Source organism: Sciurus vulgaris (assembly GCF_902686455.1).
Source record: "Sciurus vulgaris genome assembly, chromosome: X".
NCBI lineage: Eukaryota > Metazoa > Chordata > Mammalia > Rodentia > Sciuridae > Sciurus > Sciurus vulgaris.
In genome coordinates this window covers 137,349,512-137,371,568 of record NC_136471.1, presented here as the reverse complement: position 1 = coordinate 137,371,568, position 22,057 = coordinate 137,349,512, and the positions used below count along the sequence as shown (strand labels likewise).

Genomic DNA, 22,057 nt, shown 5'->3' with positions numbered 1-22,057 from the left:
CCAACCTGGAATGGGGGCCTTGATTCTCCCAACGTCAACTGCAACCTGGAATGGGGGTCTTGATCCTCCCATTGTCACTCCAACCTGGAATGGGGGTCTTGATCCTCCCAACGTCAACTGTAACCTGGAATGGGGATCTTGATCCTCCCAATGTCAACTGCAACCTGGAATGGGGGTCTTGATCCTCCCAATGTCAACTGCAACCTGGAATGGGGGTCTTGATCCTCCCAATGTCAATTGCAACCTGGAATGGGGGTCTTGATCCTCCCAATGTCAACTCCAACCTGGAATGGGGGTCTTGATCCTCCCAACGTCAACTGTAACCTGGAATGGGGGTCTTGATCCTCCCAACGTCAACTGTAACCTGAAATGGGGGTCTTGATCCTCCCAACGTCAACTGTAACCTGGAATGGGGGTTTTGCTCCTCCCAACGTCAACTGTAACCTGGAATGGGGGTCTTGATCCTCCCAATGTCAACTCCAACCTGGAATGGGGGCCTTGATCCTCCCAATGTCAGCTGCAACCTGGAATGGGGGTCTTGATCCTCCCAACGTCAACTCCAACCTGGAATGGGGGCCTTGATCCTCCCAATGTCAGCTACAACCTGGAATGGGGGTCTTGATCCTCCCAATGTCAACTGCAACCTGGAATGGGGATCTTGATCCTCCCAATGTCAACTGTAACCTGGAATGGGGGTCTTGATCCTCCCAATGTCAACTGCAACCTGGAATGGGGGTCTTGATCCTCCCAACGTCAACTCCAACCTGGAATGGGGGTCTTGATCCTCCCAGTGTCAACTGCAACCTGGAATGGGGGTCTTGATCCTCCCAACGTCAACTGCAACCTGGAATGGGGGCCTTGATTCTCCCAATGTCAGTTGCAACCTGGAATGGGGGTCTTGATCCTCCCAATGTCAGCTGCAACCTGGAATGGGGGTCTTGATCCTCCCAATGTCAACTCCAACCTGGAATGGGGGCCTTGATCCTCCCAATGTCAACTGTAACCTGGAATGGGGGTCTTGATCCTCTCAATGTCAACTCCAACCTGGAATGGGGGCCTTGATCCTCCCAATGTCAGCTGCAACCTGGAATGGGGGTCTTGATCCTCCCAATGTCAACTCCAACCTGGAATGGGGGTCTTGATCCTCCCAATGTCAACTCCAACCTGGAATGGGGGTCTTGATCCTCCCAATGTCAACTCCAACCTGGAATGAGGGTCTTGATTCTCTCAATGTCAACTGCAACCTGGAATGGGGGTCTTGATCCTCCCAACGTCAACTGCAACCTGGAATGGGGGTGTTGATCCTCCCAATGTCAACTGCAACCTGGAATGGGGGTCGTGATTCTTCCAATGTCAACTCCAACCTGGAATGGGGGTCTTGATCCTCCCAATGTCAACTGCAACCTGGAATGGGGGTCTTGATCCTCCCAATGTCAACTGTAACCTGGAATGGGGGTGTTGATTCTCCCAATGTCAACTGCAACCTGGAATGGGGGTCTTGATCCTCCCAATGTCAACTCCAACCTGGAATGGGGGTCTTGATTCTCCCAATGTCAACTCCAACCTGGAATGGGGGTCTTGATCCTCCCAACGTCAACTGTAACCTGGAATGGGGGTGTTGATTCTCCCAACGTCAACTGCAACCTGGAATGGGGGTCTTGATCCTCCCAATGTCAACTCCAACCTGGAATGGGGGTCTTGATCTTCCCAACGTCAACTGTAACCTGGAATGGGGGTCTTGATCCTCCCAACGTCAACTGCAACCTGGAATGGGGGTGTTGATCCTCCCAACGTCAACTGCAACCTGGAATGGGGGTCGTGATTCTTCCAATGTCAACTGCAACCTCGGGAAGAGCGGGAGACTAGTGTCCAGCTGCTCAGGCAGAAGCGGGGTCCCTCTGTGTCCTGGGGTATTGCTTCAGGACCCGGTGGAGGCCCCCAAATCCCTGGATGCTCGGGTCCCTGATTTAAAAGGTGCGGTATTTGCCTCGGACTGAGGCACATCTCCTGCCTTCTTTAAATCCTCCCTGGGCGACTTAAAGGCCCAATGGGACGTGCCTGGTGGGCATGCTTAGGGGTCACTGGCCAGGATAAGAGTTTGCACGTTCTCAGTTCAACCTGAGGATCACCATCCCAGACATGGGCGGGGGCTCCTCGAACGGGGCAGACCCTCCACTCTTCCCAGATCGGGGCCTGCGTGTGAAGTCAGCTTTGCGCGGTTGACCCTCGGGAGCGAGGTCCGCGCTGGAACCTCCGAAGGGTCTTGTGTCCCCCACCGCGTCTCCGGGCCGGGATTCCGGGGCGTCTTTTTGCTGAAGTCCTGAACCCTATGCTTTCCCGCGTCCTTGTGAGTGATTCCAGGGATTTCTTCAGCCTCTGTGTGGCCTCCTAGACTCCCCCAGCTTTGGCCAGCTGGATGGAAGGGCGGCTGCCGCGGGTGGAGGGTGCAGGGACCGGGTGAGGTTTAGCCGGACTTGCTTCACTTGCGCCGCGTGGCTCCGCCCCCCGGGACGCGCCTGCGCCTGTTACGAAGGCTCAGCTGTCACGGAGGAGGCCGGAAGTCCAGAGCGGCGCAGGAGGTTTGTCGATTGAATACCAGATCATCGCTTCTGAGCAACGCAGCGCAGGGCGTCCTCACCACGCAAACCCCGAGTCCTCTCCTGGTTGGGTTCTTGGGTGGCTTCCAAGGAGGCGGCTGGGGCTCTGCCCATCCCCTAGGTGTGAACCCCATGCACCTGATACCAGGGCGAAGGGCAGGTTAGGACGTCGTGGGAGGGAGAGGCAGGAGGCGGCTCTCTCTTCGTCCCCAGCGGGAGGAAGGCGCTCTCTGCAGCCTTTTCTTTTTTCACTATCCGGGCTGCGGTTTCCCAGGTCCTAACTTCTTCCCTCCCACAAGTCAGCTCATCCTGGGCTCCTGGCCTTGCTGATCCGGTCCTTCGAGGGTCCCAGTTGCTGTGGGGCTCACTGAACCCCCTGGCCCTCCTCTTTGTTCCTCAGACCGTGTGTCCACTCAGTCTCCTCCTGGGCTCCTGAGATTCTCCTCACCACCGGGCGAGTGGAGCCTCAGCTCTGGGGATGTGCTCAGGACAACCTGGGCCCTGTCCAGTCAACCGCACGCCCTGGGCCTGGCTCCGTCTTTAGTCCCTTTGCGTTAGCTGTCTTCTTGGGCTGCAGCACCCCTCACCCCAGATGGCCAGCCCCAAACTTCAAACCCATCATACAACAGCACAGAATGGCCGGGCGTGGTGATGTTTGCCAGCGATGCAGGAGGCTGAGGCAGGAGGATGGCAACTTGGAGGCCAGCCTCAGCCACTTAGCGAGACCTTGTCTCTAAATAAAAAACCAAATGGGCTGGGGATGAGGTTCCGTGGTTAAGCACCCTGAGTTCAATTCCTAGCAGCCCCGAAAACAGCACGTCATCACACCCACAGGAACATGTGGTCCTTCCGCGTCCACACCGCCCGGCTGCACGCATTATGGTTGGGGTGAGTTCATCCACGTCTGTCTCAGAGTTGGGGTGCACTGGAATGCCTTACCCAACACCCCATGTGTGCACAGTGGGTCCCAAGGTGAGGCAGAACAAAATGGCGGAAGGGCCTGGAGGAGGAGAGCAGCTCAGGACGTGGCACCAGGAAGCAGAGAGAGCTCTGCTCACCAGGGACCAGATCTAAACCCCATGGAGCCAGGGACAGGATATAGTCCCCAAGGAGCCAGGGACAGGATATAGTCCCCAAGGAGCCAGGGACAGGACATAGTCCCCAAGGAGCCAGGGACAGAATATAGTCCCCAAGGAGCCAGGGACAGGATATAGTCCCCAAGGAGCCAGGGACAGGATATAGTCCCCATGGAGCCAGGGACAGGATATAGTCCCCAAGGAGCCAGGGACAGGATATAGTCCCCAAGGAGCCAGGGCCAGGATATAGTCCCCAAGGAGCCAGGGACAGGACAGAGTCCCCAAGGAGCCAGGGCCAGGACATAGTTTCCAAGGCAAGTCCCCAGTGACCCAGCTCCTACAGCCACACCCCACCATTTCCAGTTTTGGACCAAGTCATCCCATCAGCCAGCACATGTTGAGCCCAAATATATAGCTTTTAAGTCCACGGGGAGAACACGTGTGCACGGATCCCCTGTCTCTGTCTCACGTGATCCCCAGGCATGTCGTTGGGGCCTGCGGGGACGTGGCCGGCCTGTGCAATACGTCTGTAGGCGTGAGGCTGTGTGCCGGTGTGTACGTGGATATCCACATGTCTACATGTCTATGTGGATGGACGTTGCTTGCACAGCTGCCTTTGGGTGCCTAAGGCGGATAATACATGTGCAATATGCGTGTGTGTGTGTGAGCATGTGTGTACTGACACATATATGTATTTCCACATATTTATATGACTATGTAGGTGTATCTCATCCAAGAGCTCATGTGTGAGAACATGAGAGAAGGTTCAGAGGGGAAATGATTGGGATATGAGAGGTGTAACCTCATAGTGGATTAATCCACTTGAATGGACTAAGTGGGTGGTGACTGTGGGCAGGTGGGTGTGGCTGAAGGAGCTGGGTCACTGGGGACATCCCTTGGGGACTATATCCTGTCCCTGGCTCCTTGGGGACTATATCCTGGCCCTGGCTCCTTGGGGACTATACCCTGTCCCTGGCTCCATGGGGACTATATCCTGTCCCTGGCTCCATGGGGACTATATCCTGTCCCTGGCTCCTTGGGGACTATGTCCTGTCCCTGGCTCCATGGGGACTATATCCTGTCCCTGGCTCCTTGGGGACTATATCCTGTCCCTGGCTCCTTGGGGACTATATCCTGTCCCTGGCTCCTTGGGGACTATATCCTGTCCCTGGCTCCATGGGGTTTATATCTGGTCCCTGGTGAGCAGAACTCTCTCTGCTTCCTGGTGCCACATCTTGAGCTGTTCTCCTCCTCCAGGCCCTTCCGCCATTTTGTTCTGCCTCACCTTGGGCCAGAGTCATGGAGTCAACCCACCATGGACTGAACCTCTGAGACCTGAGACCCAGATAAACTTTTCCTCCTCTAAATTATTGTCGTCAGGTCTTTTGGTCACAGTGGAGAAAACGCCTACTAAAACCACACAAGAGGCACGTGTGTGTATTGACACCTACATGTGTGTCCATGTGTTCGTTTATCTACAGAGCGGCATCTTGCCCGTGGACCTGTGTGTACCCATGGGGACAATGCACATATTCAGAATCTATGTGTGTGTGTGTGTATCAACTTGTGTATCTGTGAGTCCATAAATCTGTATGGACAGACTGACCTTCACACACACCTTTGTGTACCTGTGCGGGGTAACGTGTGTGCAATGCGTGTGCACGTCTGCTGAGTACATACATGCGCATGCATTGACACATCCATCCCCTGCATTCGTGCCTCCCATGAGGCACAACAGACGTCCGTGCTGCACATCTATACCTGTGTGTGCGTCTGCGTGCGAGTTCCTGCACTTTGGGGACTTACTCTGCGGGAGGGATGGCGGCGGTGTGCACCTAAGTCAAGGACAGTAAGTGTGCATTTAACACAGTGACTGACACACTGAATACAGCTCCATTGGCCCTGCAAAAGTGGGACTAGCCTATGCACCCCCTGCAGGAGAGGAGAGAGTCCTCCTCAGCGCCATCAGACGCACGGTGTGGCTGCTTCTGATGCCTCTGTGGCCCTTTCTGTCTGTCTGGCCAGGCGTAGACAGACAGTCACCTCAAAGGCTCCGGGAGAGGGAGGGAATATTCTGACGAGCAGACGGGTTGCGCGGGGTGTGTTTCATAGCAGGGCCGGGCTCCCGGGAACCACAGGGCTGGTGTCTTGCTGAGAGCTGAAGGACCCACTGACGCACAGCTGAAGGGTTTCTGCAGCCACTTCCTCCCCTGTGCACCAAGGCGGGTGTGCCACCTAGCGGGAAGGAGTTGTTCTGAAGGAAGACTTGAGAGATAGGAACGCAGAGGAGGAGGGCGGGCGGCTAGGAAGAGGGAGGCGGTAGGAAGGATGGGTGGATGGGTGGATGGGTGGATGGATGATGGATGGATGGATGGACGGTGGGTGGGTGGGTGGGTGGGTGGATGGATGGATGGGTGTATGGATGGGTGGATGGGTGGGTGGGTGGATGGATGGATGGGTGTATGGATGGATGGATGGACGGTGGGTGGGTGGATGGGTGGGTGGGTGGATGGATGGATGGGTGTATGGATGGGTGGATGGGTGGGTGGGTGGATGGATGGATGGATGGATGGGTGGATGGATGGATGGATGGATGGGTGTATGGATGGATGGATGGACGGTGGGTGGGTGGATGGGTGGGTGGGTGGATGGATGGATGGGTGTATGGATGGGTGGATGGGTGGGTGGGTGGATGGATGGATGGATGGATGGGTGGATGGATGGATGGATGGATGGGTGTATGGATGGATGGATGGATGGATGGATGGACGGTGGGTGGGTGGATGGGTGGGTGGGTGGATGGATGGACGGTGGGTGGGTGGATGGGTGGGTGGGGTGGATGGATGGATGGGTGTATGGATGGGTGGATGGGTGGGTGGGTGGATGGATGGATGGATGGATGGGTGGATGGATGGATGGATGGATGGGTGTATGGATGGATGGATGGATGGATGGATGGACGGTGGGTGAGTGGATGGGTGGGTGGGTGGATGGATGGATGGGTGTATGGATGGGTGGATGGGTGGGTGGGTGGATGGATGGATGGATGGATGGGTGGATGGATGGATGGATGGATGGGTGGATGGATGGATGGATGGATAGGTGGATGGGTGGATGGGTGGATGGATGGACGGTGGGTGGGTGGATGGGTGGATGGATGGATGGGTGGATGGATGGATGGATGGATGGATGGATGGGTGGATGGATGTGTGGATGGATGGATGGGCGGATGGATGGTTGGGCGGACGGATGGATGGATGGGTGGATGGATGGATGGATGGATGGATGGGTGGATGGATGGATGGGCGGATGGATGGTTGGATGGATGGATGGATGGATGGATGGGTGGATGGATGGGTGGATTGGTGGATGGATGAATGGATGGGTGGATGGATGGGCGGGTGGATGGATGGATGGGTGGATGGATGGGTGGATGGTGGGTGGGTGGGTGGGTGAGAGGGTGGATGGATAAATTGGTGCATGGTGGATGGACAGATGTATAGATGGACGGATGGATGAGTGGGTGGAAGGATCGATGATGGACAGATGATGGACAGACCCAGATGGAGGTCTAGGTGAGTGGATTGGTGAATAGATGAATGTATAAATGGGGGCTGGATAGCTTGACAGATGGGTGGGTAGGTGGATGGACTGATTCATAGGTAGATGGGTAGGTAACAAATGGATGATAGCCAGACGAGTATAGGTACATGTAAAGATGGACACACTCACCAGCCAGGTGCCTTCTTCTAGGAGAAGGCCAAGGGTTAATGAAAGGCGTCTGCTCTGGAGGGAGGGCAGCATCGACTGAGCTCTGGGTTGGGAGCGAGGGTCTAGTCGGTGGACTGAGATCTTGTAGCATCTCCTTGAATGTCCGCACCAAGGAGGGTCCTGGGTCCCTCTGTGCCAGTCTAGACACGGGACAGGACACGGGAAGTGACCCCGGGGGACTTTAGGGACTCATGAGTCCAGAAAGGCCCGGCGACCGTGGTCCCAGGACTCGCAGCCCTGGGCCTTCCTGTCTCTGAGCTGGAGTCCTGGGTGGGCTTTGCTTCTAGCAGCCGGTTCTGCACGGGTCCGTGGGCAGCTGGCGGCTCAGGCTGCGGTGGCCCGCCAGCTCCAGCGGGGCGTGGGCGATGCTCCCTCCGGGGCCGTGATGAGCGGCGGAGGGATCTCTCCATGGACTTGTGCCAGGAGCTCAGCCCGGTTCGCCGCTGGGTCCCTGGGACCGGCTGCAGCCACGTTGAGACCACAGAGCCAGATCCAGGGCTGCCACCTGCTTGGCTCTGGCAGCCGCCTGGCGTCCCTGGAGGAAGCTGGTCCACCTGCAGGGCCATCAGGCCTGCGCTGGGAGGGTCCTGGTGCCTGCCCGGGACCCCGGCCCTGGGACACAGGACGCCTAGTGTTCCTCCTGCGTGTGCGCGCGCGTGTCAGGCCCACACGCACACGGAGCCACGGCTCTGGCATGTGCACACACGCTCCTGAGCGCAGACACCCCGCTCGCGTGGACACAAGCGGGCACGCAGCGGCCGGGCGCGCGGACCCCGCAGGCGGTGAGCCCCTCTGATCTCACGCTCTGCAGGGGCAACACTGCCAAGCTTCCCGCTTACCCTCTCAGCCCCAGACCAGGTCCCGGCCCGCACCATCAGCTGGGGGAGCCTGCAAAACAGGGAGTTCTGGACCCGAAGAAGAGACGGTGGGTCCGCGGCTCAAAAGCTCTCAGGAGACTTCTTGTGACCGCAGCCCAGAGTAAGGAAGGCATTTCCAAGGGGCTGGGGCTGGGGCTCAGGGGTAGAGCGCCTGCCTAGCACGCATGAGGCGCTGGGCTCGGTTCTCAGCACCGCCTCTAAATAAATAAAACAAAGGTTCATTGGCAACTAAAAAATAAAAATTAAAAAAAGAAAAGAAATGCATTTCCAACAGGATCCGGAACTCATGCAAGGAAAACAAATGTTTAAGATAGTGTCCTACAGAGAGCTGAGGTCCTCAGACGGATTCTGCCGACCCACCCCAGCCTCTTAAATTCCAGTCTGGCCCTTTGCGGTGGTGCACGCCCGTCAGCCCAGTGACTCTGGAGGCTGAGGGGGGAGGATCACAAGTTGGAGGCCAGCCTCGACAACTTAGGAAGACCTTAAGCCACTTAAGTGAGACCCTTTCTCAAAATAAAATAAAAGGGGCTGGGGAGGTAGCCTAGTGGTTAAGGCTCCCTGAGTTCAATCCCTGGTACCCTCCCCCCCAAAAAATCCATTCTGTTCAATTCACTCCATTTTGCTCGATTCCATGGAACTTACCCCATTCTGGTCTGTTCAGTGTGATTCCATGATTCCACGCCTCTCCCTTCCACTCTGTTCATATTAATTTCCTTTTGAAATTCGATTGCATGCCATCCGGGTATCTTGGGTTCAATTCCGGTAGTCTTGTCGGCTCTGGCCTCTCCCCGTTCCTTCCGGTTCTCTGACCACAATTCCACCCTAAGAGATTCTAGCAGGCAGACCCACCGGGGACAGCACGTGCTTCGGCTGGGCTCCACGCGTTGGTGGGGGCTGCGGTCTCCTCCGTGTGGATTGGGGGCTCTCTTCTGTGTGGTCCCTGGGTGTTGGAAGAACTCTGTCCCTTGTGGATAAGAAACATGACTCCCTCCACGGGATGTTTCCACAAGGCAAACGGGGAGTGTTCCCGTGGCTTTGGATCCCTCTGATTTCTTTAATGCTGAGTTCTGGACCTGAGTCGGGGTGCTCACCTGATTAGGCCAGGCCCACCCAGAGCGAACACCCATTTCGCTAGCTGGAGGTGACCTTCGTCAGACCTGCACATCATAATATCCCACCGTACTCAGGTTCCCCTGGCACAGACAACCCGAGGGACTTCCACGAGCTAGGTACGTGCCCCAGAAGGAAGCCTGCCGGGGGTCAGGGCGGCAGACGCCAGGGGACTGGGTTTTCCTGCTTCTGAGGCGCGTCCGCAGAGGGACCCTGGGACAGTATTTTCCCTCGCACGTCTCCCGATGCTCCTGATGACCTCTAAGGACCTGCTGGTGTGTCCGTGCCTCTCACCTGTGAATTTGCTTTGCAAAATGCTTCCCAGAGCTGAGTGGAAAAGCGGTTTCTAAATTTAGTGGAGGCCTCTGCCTCCTCTGTTGCTAGATAGACAGGATCAGGTCTGCGCGTGAGGACGGGGAGTCGGGAGAGGTGCCAAGTGATGCACGGGTAGCAAAGACCTCGAGCCCCTTCCCATTCAGCACCGCCAACATGGGGGCCGCCCACCCGCCCTTCTCTCCTCGAAGGAGGCCTGGGCTTTGGCCTCAGGGCTGGGTGGCGGAGGATGGGAGTCCAGCCTTAGTCCCCAGGACCTTCGGGAAGACCGGGCGTGAGGCCTCTGAGCAGGTGGCTAGGGTCCAGGGACGTCGCTGGGGCTCTTGTGATGGATGTGGGGTCATGGCTTGCGTAGAAGCCTCGCGGCCTGCGATCCAATCGTTTATCGTCCCTTGGGGTAAGAAGGAGAAATCCACCTTATACACATTAAAACGCGGCACCTAAGTGATTTATCATATCACCCAATTCCACTACCGAGTCACGGAATGACCCCAGGGCCTTTCTGTAAGCTGTGTCAGGACCTTGGATATCATTAGCCACCACATCACGGAGCTTATTTTTACTTTATTTGTTCTAATGAGTTGCACCTGACAGCAGAAGGCATGGCTGCATTTTGACAGATCAGACATAAATGGAGGGTCGTCTCTCATTTTTCTGACTGTCCATGTTGCAGGATCACATGGTCATGCAGTCACACATGCACATGAGTCACCATGTCTGTTCCCTCTACTGTCCTTCCTGCCCCACACCCTTCCCTCCCTTCACTCCCTCTACCTAATCTAAGTACCTCTATTCTTCCCTGTCCCCCGCTTATTGTGAATTAGCATCCGTGTATCAGAGAAAACTTTGGGGCCTTTGGTTTTGGGGGATTGGCTTATTTCACTTGGCATGTTATTCTCCAGCTTCATCCATTTACCAGCAAATGCCATATAAATGATGGAATATTACTCAGCTTTGAAGAAGAATGCAATACTGGTATTTGCTGGTAAATGGATGCCCAAGGAATTTACATGCACTGAGGCAGTATAGGAGAGATCATTTGTGATGATGTTGCAGAATTTTATTACAGTGTAGCATTGCATCACATAGAATTTACATGCACCATGCTACCGTGTATCATTAACACTTATGTACGGAGCTGTCTACACCACAGAATTCTATGACCTGCCATTCAGAAATATTGTGTTCCCACAGGATAGTTCATTAATAATTACGGTATACAGTCTATTACATAAATACATAGTGTTGTATGACACTATTCATTACCTTATATTGCACAGAATTTATGTATGCCTTATTATTATCTCACATATTGCTGACCATACATCATGGAGTTTTGATACACCACAGAAGAACATAGAACTTATGCCCACAGCATCAAAATATGAGAGCTCATTCTTAATTATATTGTGGAATTTTATGCTATAGAATTCCATGATATGGAATTTATACCTAGGATGTGAGGATGCTCCATTATATTAAGGAACTTTATCACACCAAAGAACTCTGTTGCATGGAACTTATATGCGCTAGGGTAGAATATCACGTATAACGCACAATTATATCATGAAGTGCTACTATATTATGGAATTCTAGTACGTGTAATTTATATATACCGCGTTAGTGTATGATCACCTAAAAATTATGTTATGGAATTTATTGCACTATAGAATTCTAGTAAATGGAATTTATGTGTCACGTGTCTTGCAGACCATGAACGTGCGATTTTATTACGTGGAATTTATACATCCTATGTTAGTAGCATGTATCAGTAACGATTATGTCATGGAGTTTTATTACCTGCAGAAGTCGATTACATGGAATTTATATGTACTATGTGAGCATGTCACATATCATAAACAGTTATGGTATTTTAATTATAGCGTAGGATTTTATCACATGGAGGTCATACACACGTGTGACCACGGTAGATCCTTTCTAAACGTGTCATGGAATTCGATTACACTATACGATCATATTTTGTGGAATTTATATATAGCACGTTGTTATCTGTAGTTTTATTATCCTTGATGAGTGTGCGGTGAAATTTTATGCTGCAGCGTGCCATGACACGGAACTCGTAAACACCGTGTTAGTATGTTATACAGCATTAACGCTTATATATTGTGGAGCTTTATTGTATTGTAGAAGCTTGTCACCTGGAATTCATCTGCAGTGTGTTAGAATATTACAGACCATGAACAGTCATGGTACTTCATTTCCTTGTAGCGTGTCTGGCATGGAATCTGTATTGCATGTATCACATGTCATCAACATGTATCTGTCGTGGACTTTCATATGCTGCAGAGGTCTGCTGCCTGGATGTACATGCAGTGTGTTAGAATATTACAGAGCATGGAGAGTCATGGTATTTCATTTCCCTGTAGCGTGTCTGGCATGCAATCTGTATCTATTGCATGTATCACACGTCATCAACATGTATCTGTCGTGGACTTTCATATGCTGCCGAGGTCTGCTGCCTGGATGTACATGCAGTGTGTTAGAATATTACAGAGCATGAACAGTCATGGTATTTCATTTCCCTGTAGCGTGTCTGGCATGCAATCTGTATCTATTGCATGTATTGCATGTCATTAGCATGTATGTGTCGTGGACTTTCATATGCTGGAGAGGTCTGCTACCTGGGATGTACATGCAGTGTGTTAGAATATTACAGAGCATGAAGACTCATGGCATTTCATTTCCCTGTAGAGTGTCTGGTATGCAATCTGTATGCATTGCATGTATCACACGTCATCAACATGTATCTGTCGTGGACTTTCATATGCTGCCGAGGTCTGCTGCCTGGATGTACATGCAGTGTGTTAGAATATTACAGAGCATGAACAGCCATGCTACTTTGTTTCCCTGCACAACTGATAAATGTATAACGCTGGTCTGTTGCACTACGGAGCCCTCCGCACAGGCCTTGCAGAGCTGGTGTCCCCGCAGCAGCGCCCCCACCCGCTCTGGCCCAGCCCCAGGTCGACGCAGGTACACCCAGGTGGCCGCGAGGGGGCGGGGCGAGCGCGCAGGCGCACTGCGGCGTCCAGCTCCCCGGAAGTCCCGCCTCGCTGGGGCGGGGCCGGGCGCGGAGGCGCAGCCTGGGGCCGCCGCGCGTCCGCTTCCGCGGGTCCCGCTCCGGAAGCGGAAGTGCGTCACAGGGGGCGGGCGGCGACGGCGGGTCGCGTCAGGGGCGCCTCCGGCGGACGGTGGCGGCGCCAGGCGGGGAGGCCGCGCCTGCCCGCGGGGCGTCGGGGGAAGCGGGAGCGCGGGCCAGCGGCGGCGGCGGCGGGCCGGGACGCAGGCGGAGCTGCGCGCCGGTGAGCGAGCGCCGTCCCCGCGCGGCCCGGCCGCCCAACCGCCGCCCTGGGCGGGCCGGCGGGGGCGGGGCCAGCGGCGGGGCGGGGCCAGCGGCGGGGGCGGGGCCGGCCGGGGCCGCGGGCCGCGCGGGGCGGCAGCGGGGCCGGGTCGGTGGCCGCGGGCGGCGCGGGGCCTGCGGGCGGGGGGCGAGCCCAGGCCGGGCCGGGCGGCGGGCAGCGGCCTGCGGGGGTCGGGGCGCCGGGCGGGGGCGGGCGGTTCCGGGGCCTGCGTGGCGCTGCCGGGGCCGGGAGGACCGCTGTCCGCGGCTGCGGGGCCGCAGGCCGGCGAGGGCCCCGGGGATGCGCAGGCCCGCGGTGTCCGGCGGCCGCAGGCCGGACGCGCTCCGGGGACCCCAGGGCCGGGGGCGGCAGGACAGGGGTGGTCTCAGGGAGCCCGGGGTCAGCTCCCTGCGCTGCCCGCGCGAGGCCCGCAGGCTTCTCCGCAGGCCACCCTCGTGGACGCGCCTGGCCGGGTGGGGGGTGCACCGCGCCGGGTCCCTCGCACCTCGGCCTGAGGCTGGGGACAGCGCAGGGAGCTTCCCACGGAGGGCGGCGGAGGCCGGTGTCCTGCTGCTTCTGGGTCAGGCATGTCCGGCTGCAGGGGTTCCGGCCGATGGGCCGAGTGGGGAAGGGGCACTGGAGGCCCAGGCCGGCCCCGGGGTCGGGTCGTGCAGAGGCCCAGCGGGCTCCGGCCCGGGCGCTGCTCTGCCCGCCCTGAGCCGCTCGAATCCCGGCTTCCGGGTGTTTCCCTGGCCGAGACTTCCGGTTTCATCAGAGCAAACACCCGGCCGCCGCTTCCCAGGTGTCGGAGGCCGGCGCGCCCCGGCCTCTTCCTTGTGCTCGGTGTCCTCTGGGCCCTCCTAGCTGGCCCGTCCCTACCACGCCCAAGCCTGCAGGACTGCCTGGGGGGTCCAGGTGGGGCAGGTTCCTGGGCGGAGGCTTCCGATCCTCGCTTTTCCTGAAGAGCGCTTCCCGGTGGAACGGAAGTTCTTGGCACCCAGAGGCCTTGGAGGCGGGAGAGAAACGCCCTCCTGTCCTGCTGAGGTGCTGAGTGGCGGCCGGCCCTGACCCGACCCCGTGCTCTGTTTCAGGCCCAGGGTGCCGGCTATGGCCGCGGCTACCATCGTGCACGACACGTCTGAGGCCGTGGAGCTCTGCCCCTCCTACGGCCTGTACCTCAAGCCCATCACCAAGATGACCATCAGCGTGGCGCTGCCGCAGCTGAAGCAGCCCGGCAAGTCCATCTCCAACTGGGAGGTGATGGAGCGGCTCAAGGGCATGGTGCAGCACCACCAGTTCTCCACGCTGCGTATCTCCAAGAGCACCATGGACTTCATCCGCTTCGAGGGCGAGGTGGAGAACAAGAGCCTGGTGCGCTCCTTCCTGGCCTGCCTGGACGGCAAGACCATCAAGCTCAGCGGCTTCTCCGACATCCTCAAGGTGCGCGCCGCGGAGTTCAAGATCGACTTCCCCACGCGCCACGACTGGGACTCCTTCTTCCGCGACGCCAAGGACATGAACGAGACGCTGCCCGGGGAGAGGCCGGACACCATCCACCTGGAGGGCCTGCCCTGCAAGTGGTTCGCGCAGAAGGAGTCGGGCTCGGAGAAGCCCAGCGAGGAGGTGCTGGTCCGCGTCTTCGAGAAGTTCGGCGAGATCCGCAACGTGGACATCCCCATGCTGGACCCCTACCGCGAGGAGATGACCGGCCGCAACTTCCACACCTTCAGCTTCGGCGGCCACTTGAACTTCGAGGCCTACGTGCAGTACCGCGAGTACGTGGGCTTCATCCAGGCCATGAGCGCGCTGCGCGGCATGAAGCTCATGTACAAGGGCGAGGACGGCAAGGCCGTGGCCTGCAACATCAAGGTGAGCCGGCCGCCTGGCCGTCCTGAGGCCCCCGGCACGGCGCAGCCTCGCGGCCACTGCGGGGTCCCAACCCGCAGCCGGGACAGCCCAGCGCTTCAGGCGTCCCTCCCACTGGGGCTCTGGCCCGGGTCCTGGGCTGCGCCGTCCGCTCTGCCCCTGCCGAGGGCTCTGGGGACCGCGCTGGCCGAGGCCCGCCCGTGGGCCTGCGCCGGGAAGGGCCGGGCGTGGAAGGGGCAGCGCTCTGCCGCCTCCGCGGGTCGGGCCGTGCTGAGTCCGAGTTCGCGGGTTTCCCTGCCCAGCCGAGGCTGGGGCTTCGGGACTTGGTGGTCCCTGGGCCGCTGAGCCGGGGAGGGGCACCGCCGCAGGGCGAGGCTCGGTGGCCAGGTCCTCGGGCCGCCGGCGAGCGTGCACGGGACGCCATGGCGCGCTGGTCCCGCCCGCAGGTCTCCTTCGACTCCACCAAACACCTGAGCGACGCGTCCATTAAGAAGCGGCAGCTGGAGCGGCAGAAACTGCAGGAGCTGGAGCAGCAGCGGGAGGAGCAGAAGCGCCGCGAGAAGGAGGCGGAGGAGCGGCAGCGCGCCGAGGAGAGGTGAGGCCCTGGCGCGGCGGGCGCGCGTGCGTGTGCGCGAACCTCGCGAGAGCGCGTGAACCTCGCGAGAGCCCGGGCAGCGGGAGACGCGCGCCCCCGGGGTCCCGGGGGACCTGTGCCGAGCGACCGGCCCGGGACCCTGCCCGGCACGAGTGCCTTGCGCGGCGCTCCTGCCCCTGGTGGAGGCTGGGCTCATGCAGGGCGGCGGGATGAGGTGCGCCCCGCGACATGTGGAGGGGACCCCAGCGTCGCTCAGGAGGCTCTGGCTTCTGAGGACAGGGCGGGCTCCGCAGCCGCCTCTGCCGCCTGCGGCCCGGCACTGCCCGTGGCGTCGGTGCAGCCCCGAGCAGCGTCCTGCGAGGCCTGTCCTCCGCAGCGCGCGTGTCCCGCCGGGTCTGCCCAGGGCGAGCTTCAGCGCCGGGCGGGCGGCGGGCTCGGCCCTGGCAGCCTCCGGCTGCGCTCTTTCCCGCCGCCGGGCGCCGTCCGCTCTCTGCTGCTCGGTGCTATGCCGTGCGCGGCTCGGAGCCCCCTCGCTGGACCCTGCAGCGGGCTTGGACCTTGCCTGACCCCAGGGGCCCCACGCCGCCTTCCCAGACGTGCGTGTGAACCCCAGAGCCCGTGGGGAGCGGTGGGGGTGCCTTGGGCCTCGGCCCAGGTCTGCCACGCACGGTGCGGAGCTGGGCTCCAGAGGTGCCTGGGTTTTATGTTGAATGACGGCGGCGCCAGTGACGCGCAGTGTGGGCGGAGCCGTTTTGGGGCCTCGCAGGGTAGACAGGGCGCTGTGGCCTCGAGGTCCGCGGAGCCAGGTGCGGAGCAGCAGGCTGGCCCCCTGCCGCCTTGCCTTGCCTCACCTCGCCGGAGGGAGGCCCAGCAAGCCTCCCGCGCTTCTCTCTGGCTGGACACGCGTCCTTGTGGTTGTCGAGGGCCAGCAGGGATGTGAGCTGTCGCTGGCTCATGGCCGGGCTGAGGACTTTGCGAGCAGCGTGGGTCTGCGGGCCTCTGAGCCCTTGTGGCACTGGGACCTCCTGACGCCCAGCGGGTGTCAGTGCCCGGCCTGGCGAAACCTTGGCCCTCTGACCTCCTGCCTCTGGGCTCCCTGCTGGCCTCGGCCCTGGCGCTTTGCCGCCCTTCCTGGGCAGAAGGCAGTTCGGGTCCTCTGTGCCATGTCCCAATCCTCCCCGTCTCTGGGCTGGTGGCACCTCTGCCTCTGGGTTCTCGGTCGCAGCCTGTCGCCGGCCTGCCTGGGGTGTGTCCCTTCCCCCCTGCTGGTGGGAGGGAAGCCTGAGGCCCAGGGAAGAGGACGATGAGCTCCCTGTGGTTCGTTCTGGGCCTCTGGGGGCCTGTGTCCCTCCTGGCTCTGCTGGTCCTCTGCAGGTGCCCAGCCCCTAGCAGGAGCGCAGGTCCTGGTGGCCCCACTCGCTGCCGCTCTGAGAGTCGCGATCCCAGGGGCTGCTTGTGGGACCCCGCACCCGGCACTGCCCCGTCTGTCCTGAGGGGCGGTGGTTGGAAGCAGGTCTCTGCGGGCTGCCCCGGTTCCTGCTGGGCAGTGGTCCTTGGGGCTCGGCTGCGGAGGCCTGCGTGTCAGTGTTGGGGATGCAGTGGTCAGAATCGCCTGGATGCCGCCAGCAGGAGGGAGCCAGGAGGCAGCCCTCACCAGGCTCTCCCGGGGCCCTGTGGGCGGGTCGAGGCGCGTGGTCAGCGTCCCTGTGTCTTGGTGACCTGGCCTTCTCTGGAGCCTCCACCACAGTCTCACCGTGGCGGCTGTGGCACTGTCTTCGGGTCTCGTCCGCCTGTCACTGGGCTCATTCTCCTGGGGTGTTCCTGTGGCCATCAGGTCTGCTTCTGGCTCCTGATAGGGCCTGGCGCTGCCCAGCCCTTGCCCAAGCCCGGGCCCTGGGACTGTCCCTGCAGGCGTGTGTGCGGGGCACAGCTTTCCTGCCGAGGGTGCAGCCGTCCCCCTGGGCCGTCTGTCTCTTCTTGGTTCTAAGAGCCTGTTCCAGGGGCGCGGCAGCCTGCTCTCCGAGTCTGTCCTGTCTTGTGGGGACCCAGGGGGCCCCCGAGAGGCGCGCTGGCTTCCCCCGCGATGTGGGCGTGGCCTGCCCTGGCCGGCGTCAGGGACGGGCCCCAGCGTCCTCCTCTAGCCCCTCCGCTCCGGGGCCTGGTCCCGGCCTGTCGCCCTCCCCGCTCCCAACGCACAGCGTCCCCTGCAGCCCCTGCAGCCCCTGCCGCCCCCACAGGAAGCAGAAGGAGCTGGAGGAGCTGGAGCGGGAGCGCAAGCGCGAGGAGAAGCTGCGCAGGCGCGAGCAGAAGCAGCGCGACCGCGAGCTCCGGCGCAGCCAGAAGAAGCTGGAGAAGCTGCAGGCGGAGGAGCAGAAGAAGCTGCACGAGAAGATCCGGCTGGAGGAGCGCAAGCTGCTGCTGGCGCAGAGGAACCTGCAGTCCATCCGGCTGGTGGCCGAGCTGCTGAGCAGGGCCAAGGTACAGGCCGGGCGGGCTCTGGCCGGGCGGGTGGGCAGCCGCGCCCTGCGGCATCGGGAGCAGCCTTCCCGTCTGCCGGCCTGCGAACCGCGGCGCCGGCCTCCACGCGGTGCCGGCCTGCTGGCCCCGGGGTGGCCGGGCAGAGGCGCATCCCCCTGGAGGCGCTGCCAGGCCCCTTCTGCGCTCCCTCTGGCCTCGTCTCGCCTGCCCGTCAGCCGGCCACTCGGAGCTCCGGCCCCCGGGGCGCGGGGGCGAGCACAGCTGTAGGAAGGGCGCAAGCTCTAGGCCCGAGTCCCTCGGCCGCCTGGACCTGATGGGTGCTGCCAGCACCCGGGCCGGCGAGCCCTGCTCTGCCCGGAGCTGCCGCTGGCGGCCCTGCCGGCACCTCCGGCGACTCCCGGAGCCCGCGCAGGCCGGGCGATCTCAGCACGGTCCTTACCACAGGAGGGCCACGCCCAGGAGCCCGCCGCGGGCGCCCCCGTAACCTGTTGTCTAATTGCAGTTGTGCTAAGGTCCGGAAGGAGCCTGGCCAGAGTGCTGAGACGCGGGCGGCTCAGCTCCCATTTCATGGTGAATATTGAAGACACTAACCCAGGCCAGGCCAGCCCGCCCGCGGGCGGCGGCGGCCAGCCCGCCCTCGGCTCCGCGCCCGCGGCCACTGCTTGCGCCCTAACAGCAGGCCCGGATGCCGACTGGGTGGGCGCCGGCCAGGCCGGCCCGCCTGCGCAGAGCGGAGCCCACCGCTTGCCCCAGGGGACTCGCGGCCAGGGAGCCGGGGATGGACAGGCGGCCTCACCTGTGGAGGCCAGGCCGTGGGCCACGGCCTTTGCTCCCGGCCGCAGGCTGTCGCAGCCCGCCGGTGCCCTGCCCGCGCCGCTGCGGACCGCGCGGTCCGCTCCAGCCGCCGCCTCTCCTCCGCAGGCCGCGAAGCTGCAGGAGCACGAGCAGCAGGAGGAGCGGCGACGGCTGCAGCAGCAGGAGGAGCGGCGGCGGCTGCAGGAGGCCGAGCTGCGGCGCGTGGAGGAGGAGAAGGAGCGCGCGCTGGGCCTGCAGCGCAAGGAGCGCGAGCTGCGGGAGCGGCTGCTGAGCATCCTGCTGAGCCGCAAGGCGGACGACGCACGGCCGCACGAGGACCTGCTGCAGCCCGTGCTGGACATCCTGCAGACCGTGTCCGGCTGCGCGGGCGCCGCCCCGCTGCACCCGCTGGTGGGCCAGCCGCCGCCCGGCCCCGCCCGCGAGACCCCGCCCCTTGCCGAGGCTGACGGCGCGCCCCGGAGCGTAAACGGGAGCGCGCCCGAGGAGGCCCCGCGCAGGGAGGGCCCGAGCGCGCGCTGCCTGGGCCCGGCCAGCGGCTCGCCCGAGAAACGCTGCCCTGGCGTGCTCGCCTGCATCCCCGACAACAACCAGCAGCCCAAGGGTGTCCCCGCCTGCGACCAGCACGTGGCCAAGAAGGAGGTCCGGTCCGAGCAGGACAAGTGCAACCGGGAGCCCAGCAAGGGCCGCGGCCGGGCCAGCCGCGAGGGCAGCTCGGAGGACCGACGGGCGCGTGAGCGGAGCCGGGCCAGGCGCGCCGGCAGCTCTGAGGACGCGCGCGCGCAGCGCAAGGAACGGCGGTCGCACAAGAAGCGCTCGTACAAGGACGGCAGCCCCCGGCGCAGCGCCAGCCCACGCAGGTCCCGCAGCAAAGACAGGCGCGGCCGGAGGGAGCGGAGCCGCGAGCGCGGCGGCAGCGCCAGCAGGAAGCGCAGCCGCCACCGCCGCCGCAGCCAGCGCTCCCGCTCGCGGTCCCCCAGCAGGCACCGCAGCACCTGGAACAGGTAATGAAGGGCCCGCCCGGCGTCAGGAAGACCAGGCCGCCCGCCGCCGGCTCCTGCCCCTCCGCCCTTCCCCGCCCCGCGCGCCACGCCACCTCCGCCACAGCTGGACGCCCCGGAGCTGAGCCTGCGGGAGCCGGGCGCCAGGTCCCTCCCCGCAAGCCGGCCACGCCAGCCCCACGCGCCACGAGCTTTAGTTCCTTCAAAACTGTCGACCCGATAGCTTTAATGTCGCCTGTCCTCGGAATCAGGAAAGCCGCACAGACCCCCGTGGAAATCGGCAGGCGCGGCCGCTCAGAGCCCCCTGCCCCGACGCCCCTCCTGCCGCTGGACCCTCCAGCGGGACGGACGCCCTCCCCGCGCAGCGAGGGGAAGAGAGCGGCCGCCCTGAAGGCCACAGCGAGGCGGGCGGCGCCTGCCTGGTCCTGGAGCCCGTCCCTGGGAGCGGCCCGGCGTGGCCCCGAGTGGCCCGCTGCTCCTTGACTTCAACACATTCACTTTTTACAACTTCAGTGGGTAAAGCATAAAAAGGTTGGTTAAAGCTTTTGGTTTCTAGAAGAGGTTAGTGTGTGTGGTTTTTTTAAGAAGTCGTTTTGCTAAATTATTTTTACTTGGAATGTGCCCAACGATTCAGGCTGCAAACTTGTTAAATTTTATAATCGTTTGCCTCTCGAAAAGTGACGCTCAGAAATACTTAAAATAGCTGTACCGTTTGCGTTAGGAAAGATGGTGTTTATCCAGTTTGCCTTTTTATGGTGAAATAAAATCCTTTTCCAATGAACTCGAGCTTTGGCCCTGTGTCCTGTGCTGGGATCGGTCCCGGCCGCTTTGGCAAGGGGTCTCGAGGTCAGAGGTCAGGAGCCCTGGCTGAGCTCCTGCCCGCGTGGGTCGGTTCTCCCAGGCGCGGTCACCTCTGTCCACTCCTGTCTCCTGTGAGCCTGGCTCACCGCCTGCCCCTGGGCGCTGCAGCAGGGCCGCCTCCCCGGACACCCCCGTGCAGAGCTCAGAGCCGCGGGTCATGGCAGCATTGCCAGCTGAGCCGGTGAGCGGGTTTTGGGAAGCGCCCCGCGTCACCTGGCGCTGCTGGTTGGCGGTGGTTTGTGGCTCCGGGGACCCTGGGCCCGGGCGCTTGGTTCCTGGCTACCTGACTCCCCAGCCTTCGGCGGGTGGTGGTCGTGAAGCCAAGGACCGGCTTTAAGAGGAATCAGTGCGCTCGAGGCGCGCGGCTGTCTGCCTGCCCAGGCGCCTGGTAGCAGGTGGCGTCCCTCCCTCCGAGGGCTCGCCCACGGCCAGCCCCACCCCGCGCTCTCCGGGTGACACGAGGGCTCCCGGCGGCGCGCTCTTCCCCCGTGTTCACTCTCTTTGCTCCCTTGCTCTCTAATGGCGGCACTTGGTTTCTCTGGCTGGACAGGAAGTGGTCGCGCGGTTTGTGGGGTCGCAGAGGGACTTGGGGTGACGATGCTGTCTCTTCCGCTCCCTTCCCCTCCCCACCCCGGCATCTTTCTTTGTCACACGCAAGTCCCCGTGTCTGGCCAGGGTCCCTGCAGCCCATGCTGAGTGTGGCTCGTGACGTCCTGTGTCCTGGGGAAGTGCCGGGTACTCCTTGTTCTCAGGCCGCCTCCTCAGCCCGCAGCTGCTTCCTTTCTGAAGCCCACGGGGGGACAGGCCGGGCGAGGGAGGGCTGCCGCCCTGGCCCAGGGTCTAGAGGGCACGGCGAGCCTGCCCCTCAGGACAGGTCCGAGGTCCAGGGCTGAAAGACGGGAACTCTGAGCCCAGGCGCTGGCATGTGGATTCGGAGCCAGGATGCCGCCTTTGGGTGGTGCTTGGCCACTGGCCCTCCCGGGGCTCAGCGGGCAGCCTCCTGCACTGCCCGTGCTGCCATCACCTTGTCATCAGGGCGTGGGTGGCGGTGGCTCATGGCCGGGGGTCCACGGAGGCAGGGGCCTCGCCGTGGTCCTTAGGGTGACCCTGGCTCACCTGCTGGTGCTGGGGCGGCTGCGGTGGGGACAGGCGGGCGCCCCTGCGTCCCTCCCTCACCCTCACCACCCGGGCCCTGGGGCAGGACCCGGGTCCTGAGCCTCTGCTGTGTGACCAGCCGGCCGCATGAGGGTGGCAGGGCTGTCCCCAGGGCAGAGCCCTCCCACCCGGCTGAGTAGGAGCAGCCCGAGTCAGGACCT

At 61.3% G+C, this 22,057-nt stretch overlaps 1 protein-coding gene and 1 long non-coding RNA gene across 3 annotated transcripts in view; both read left to right on the top strand.

Annotated features, from left to right (window-relative positions):
- LOC306651988 overlaps positions 1-22,057 on the top strand; it is a 51,836-nt gene that overhangs the window by 27,958 nt on the left and 1,821 nt on the right. The window lies entirely within an intron of this gene.
- Positions 12,958-20,661, top strand: AKAP17A (A-kinase anchoring protein 17A). Of its 2 annotated transcripts, none has more exons than XM_079122786.1 (5): positions 12,958-13,088; positions 14,219-14,996; positions 15,440-15,588; positions 17,826-18,066; positions 18,988-20,661. In XM_079122786.1, the coding sequence occupies exons 2-5, from the start codon at positions 14,235-14,237 to the stop codon at positions 19,885-19,887; spliced, it is 2,052 nt and encodes a 683-aa protein (XP_078978912.1). In that variant the 5' UTR covers positions 12,958-13,088; positions 14,219-14,234; the 3' UTR covers positions 19,888-20,661. The 2 variants fall into 2 exon arrangements, with proteins under 2 accessions (XP_078978912.1, XP_078978913.1); XM_079122787.1 differs by lacking the exon at positions 12,958-13,088 and adding an exon at positions 13,176-13,235.

Coding starts and splice junctions, on each gene's coding strand:
- AKAP17A (XM_079122786.1), top strand. CDS start 14,235: ATGGCCGCGGCTACCATCGTGCACGACACGTCTGAGGCCGTGGAGCTC. Junction 14,997..15,439: donor CCGTGGCCTGCAACATCAAG/GTGAGCCGGCCG, acceptor TCCCGCCCGCAG/GTCTCCTTCGACTCCACCAA. Junction 18,067..18,987: donor AGCTGCTGAGCAGGGCCAAG/GTACAGGCCGGG, acceptor TCTCCTCCGCAG/GCCGCGAAGCTGCAGGAGCA.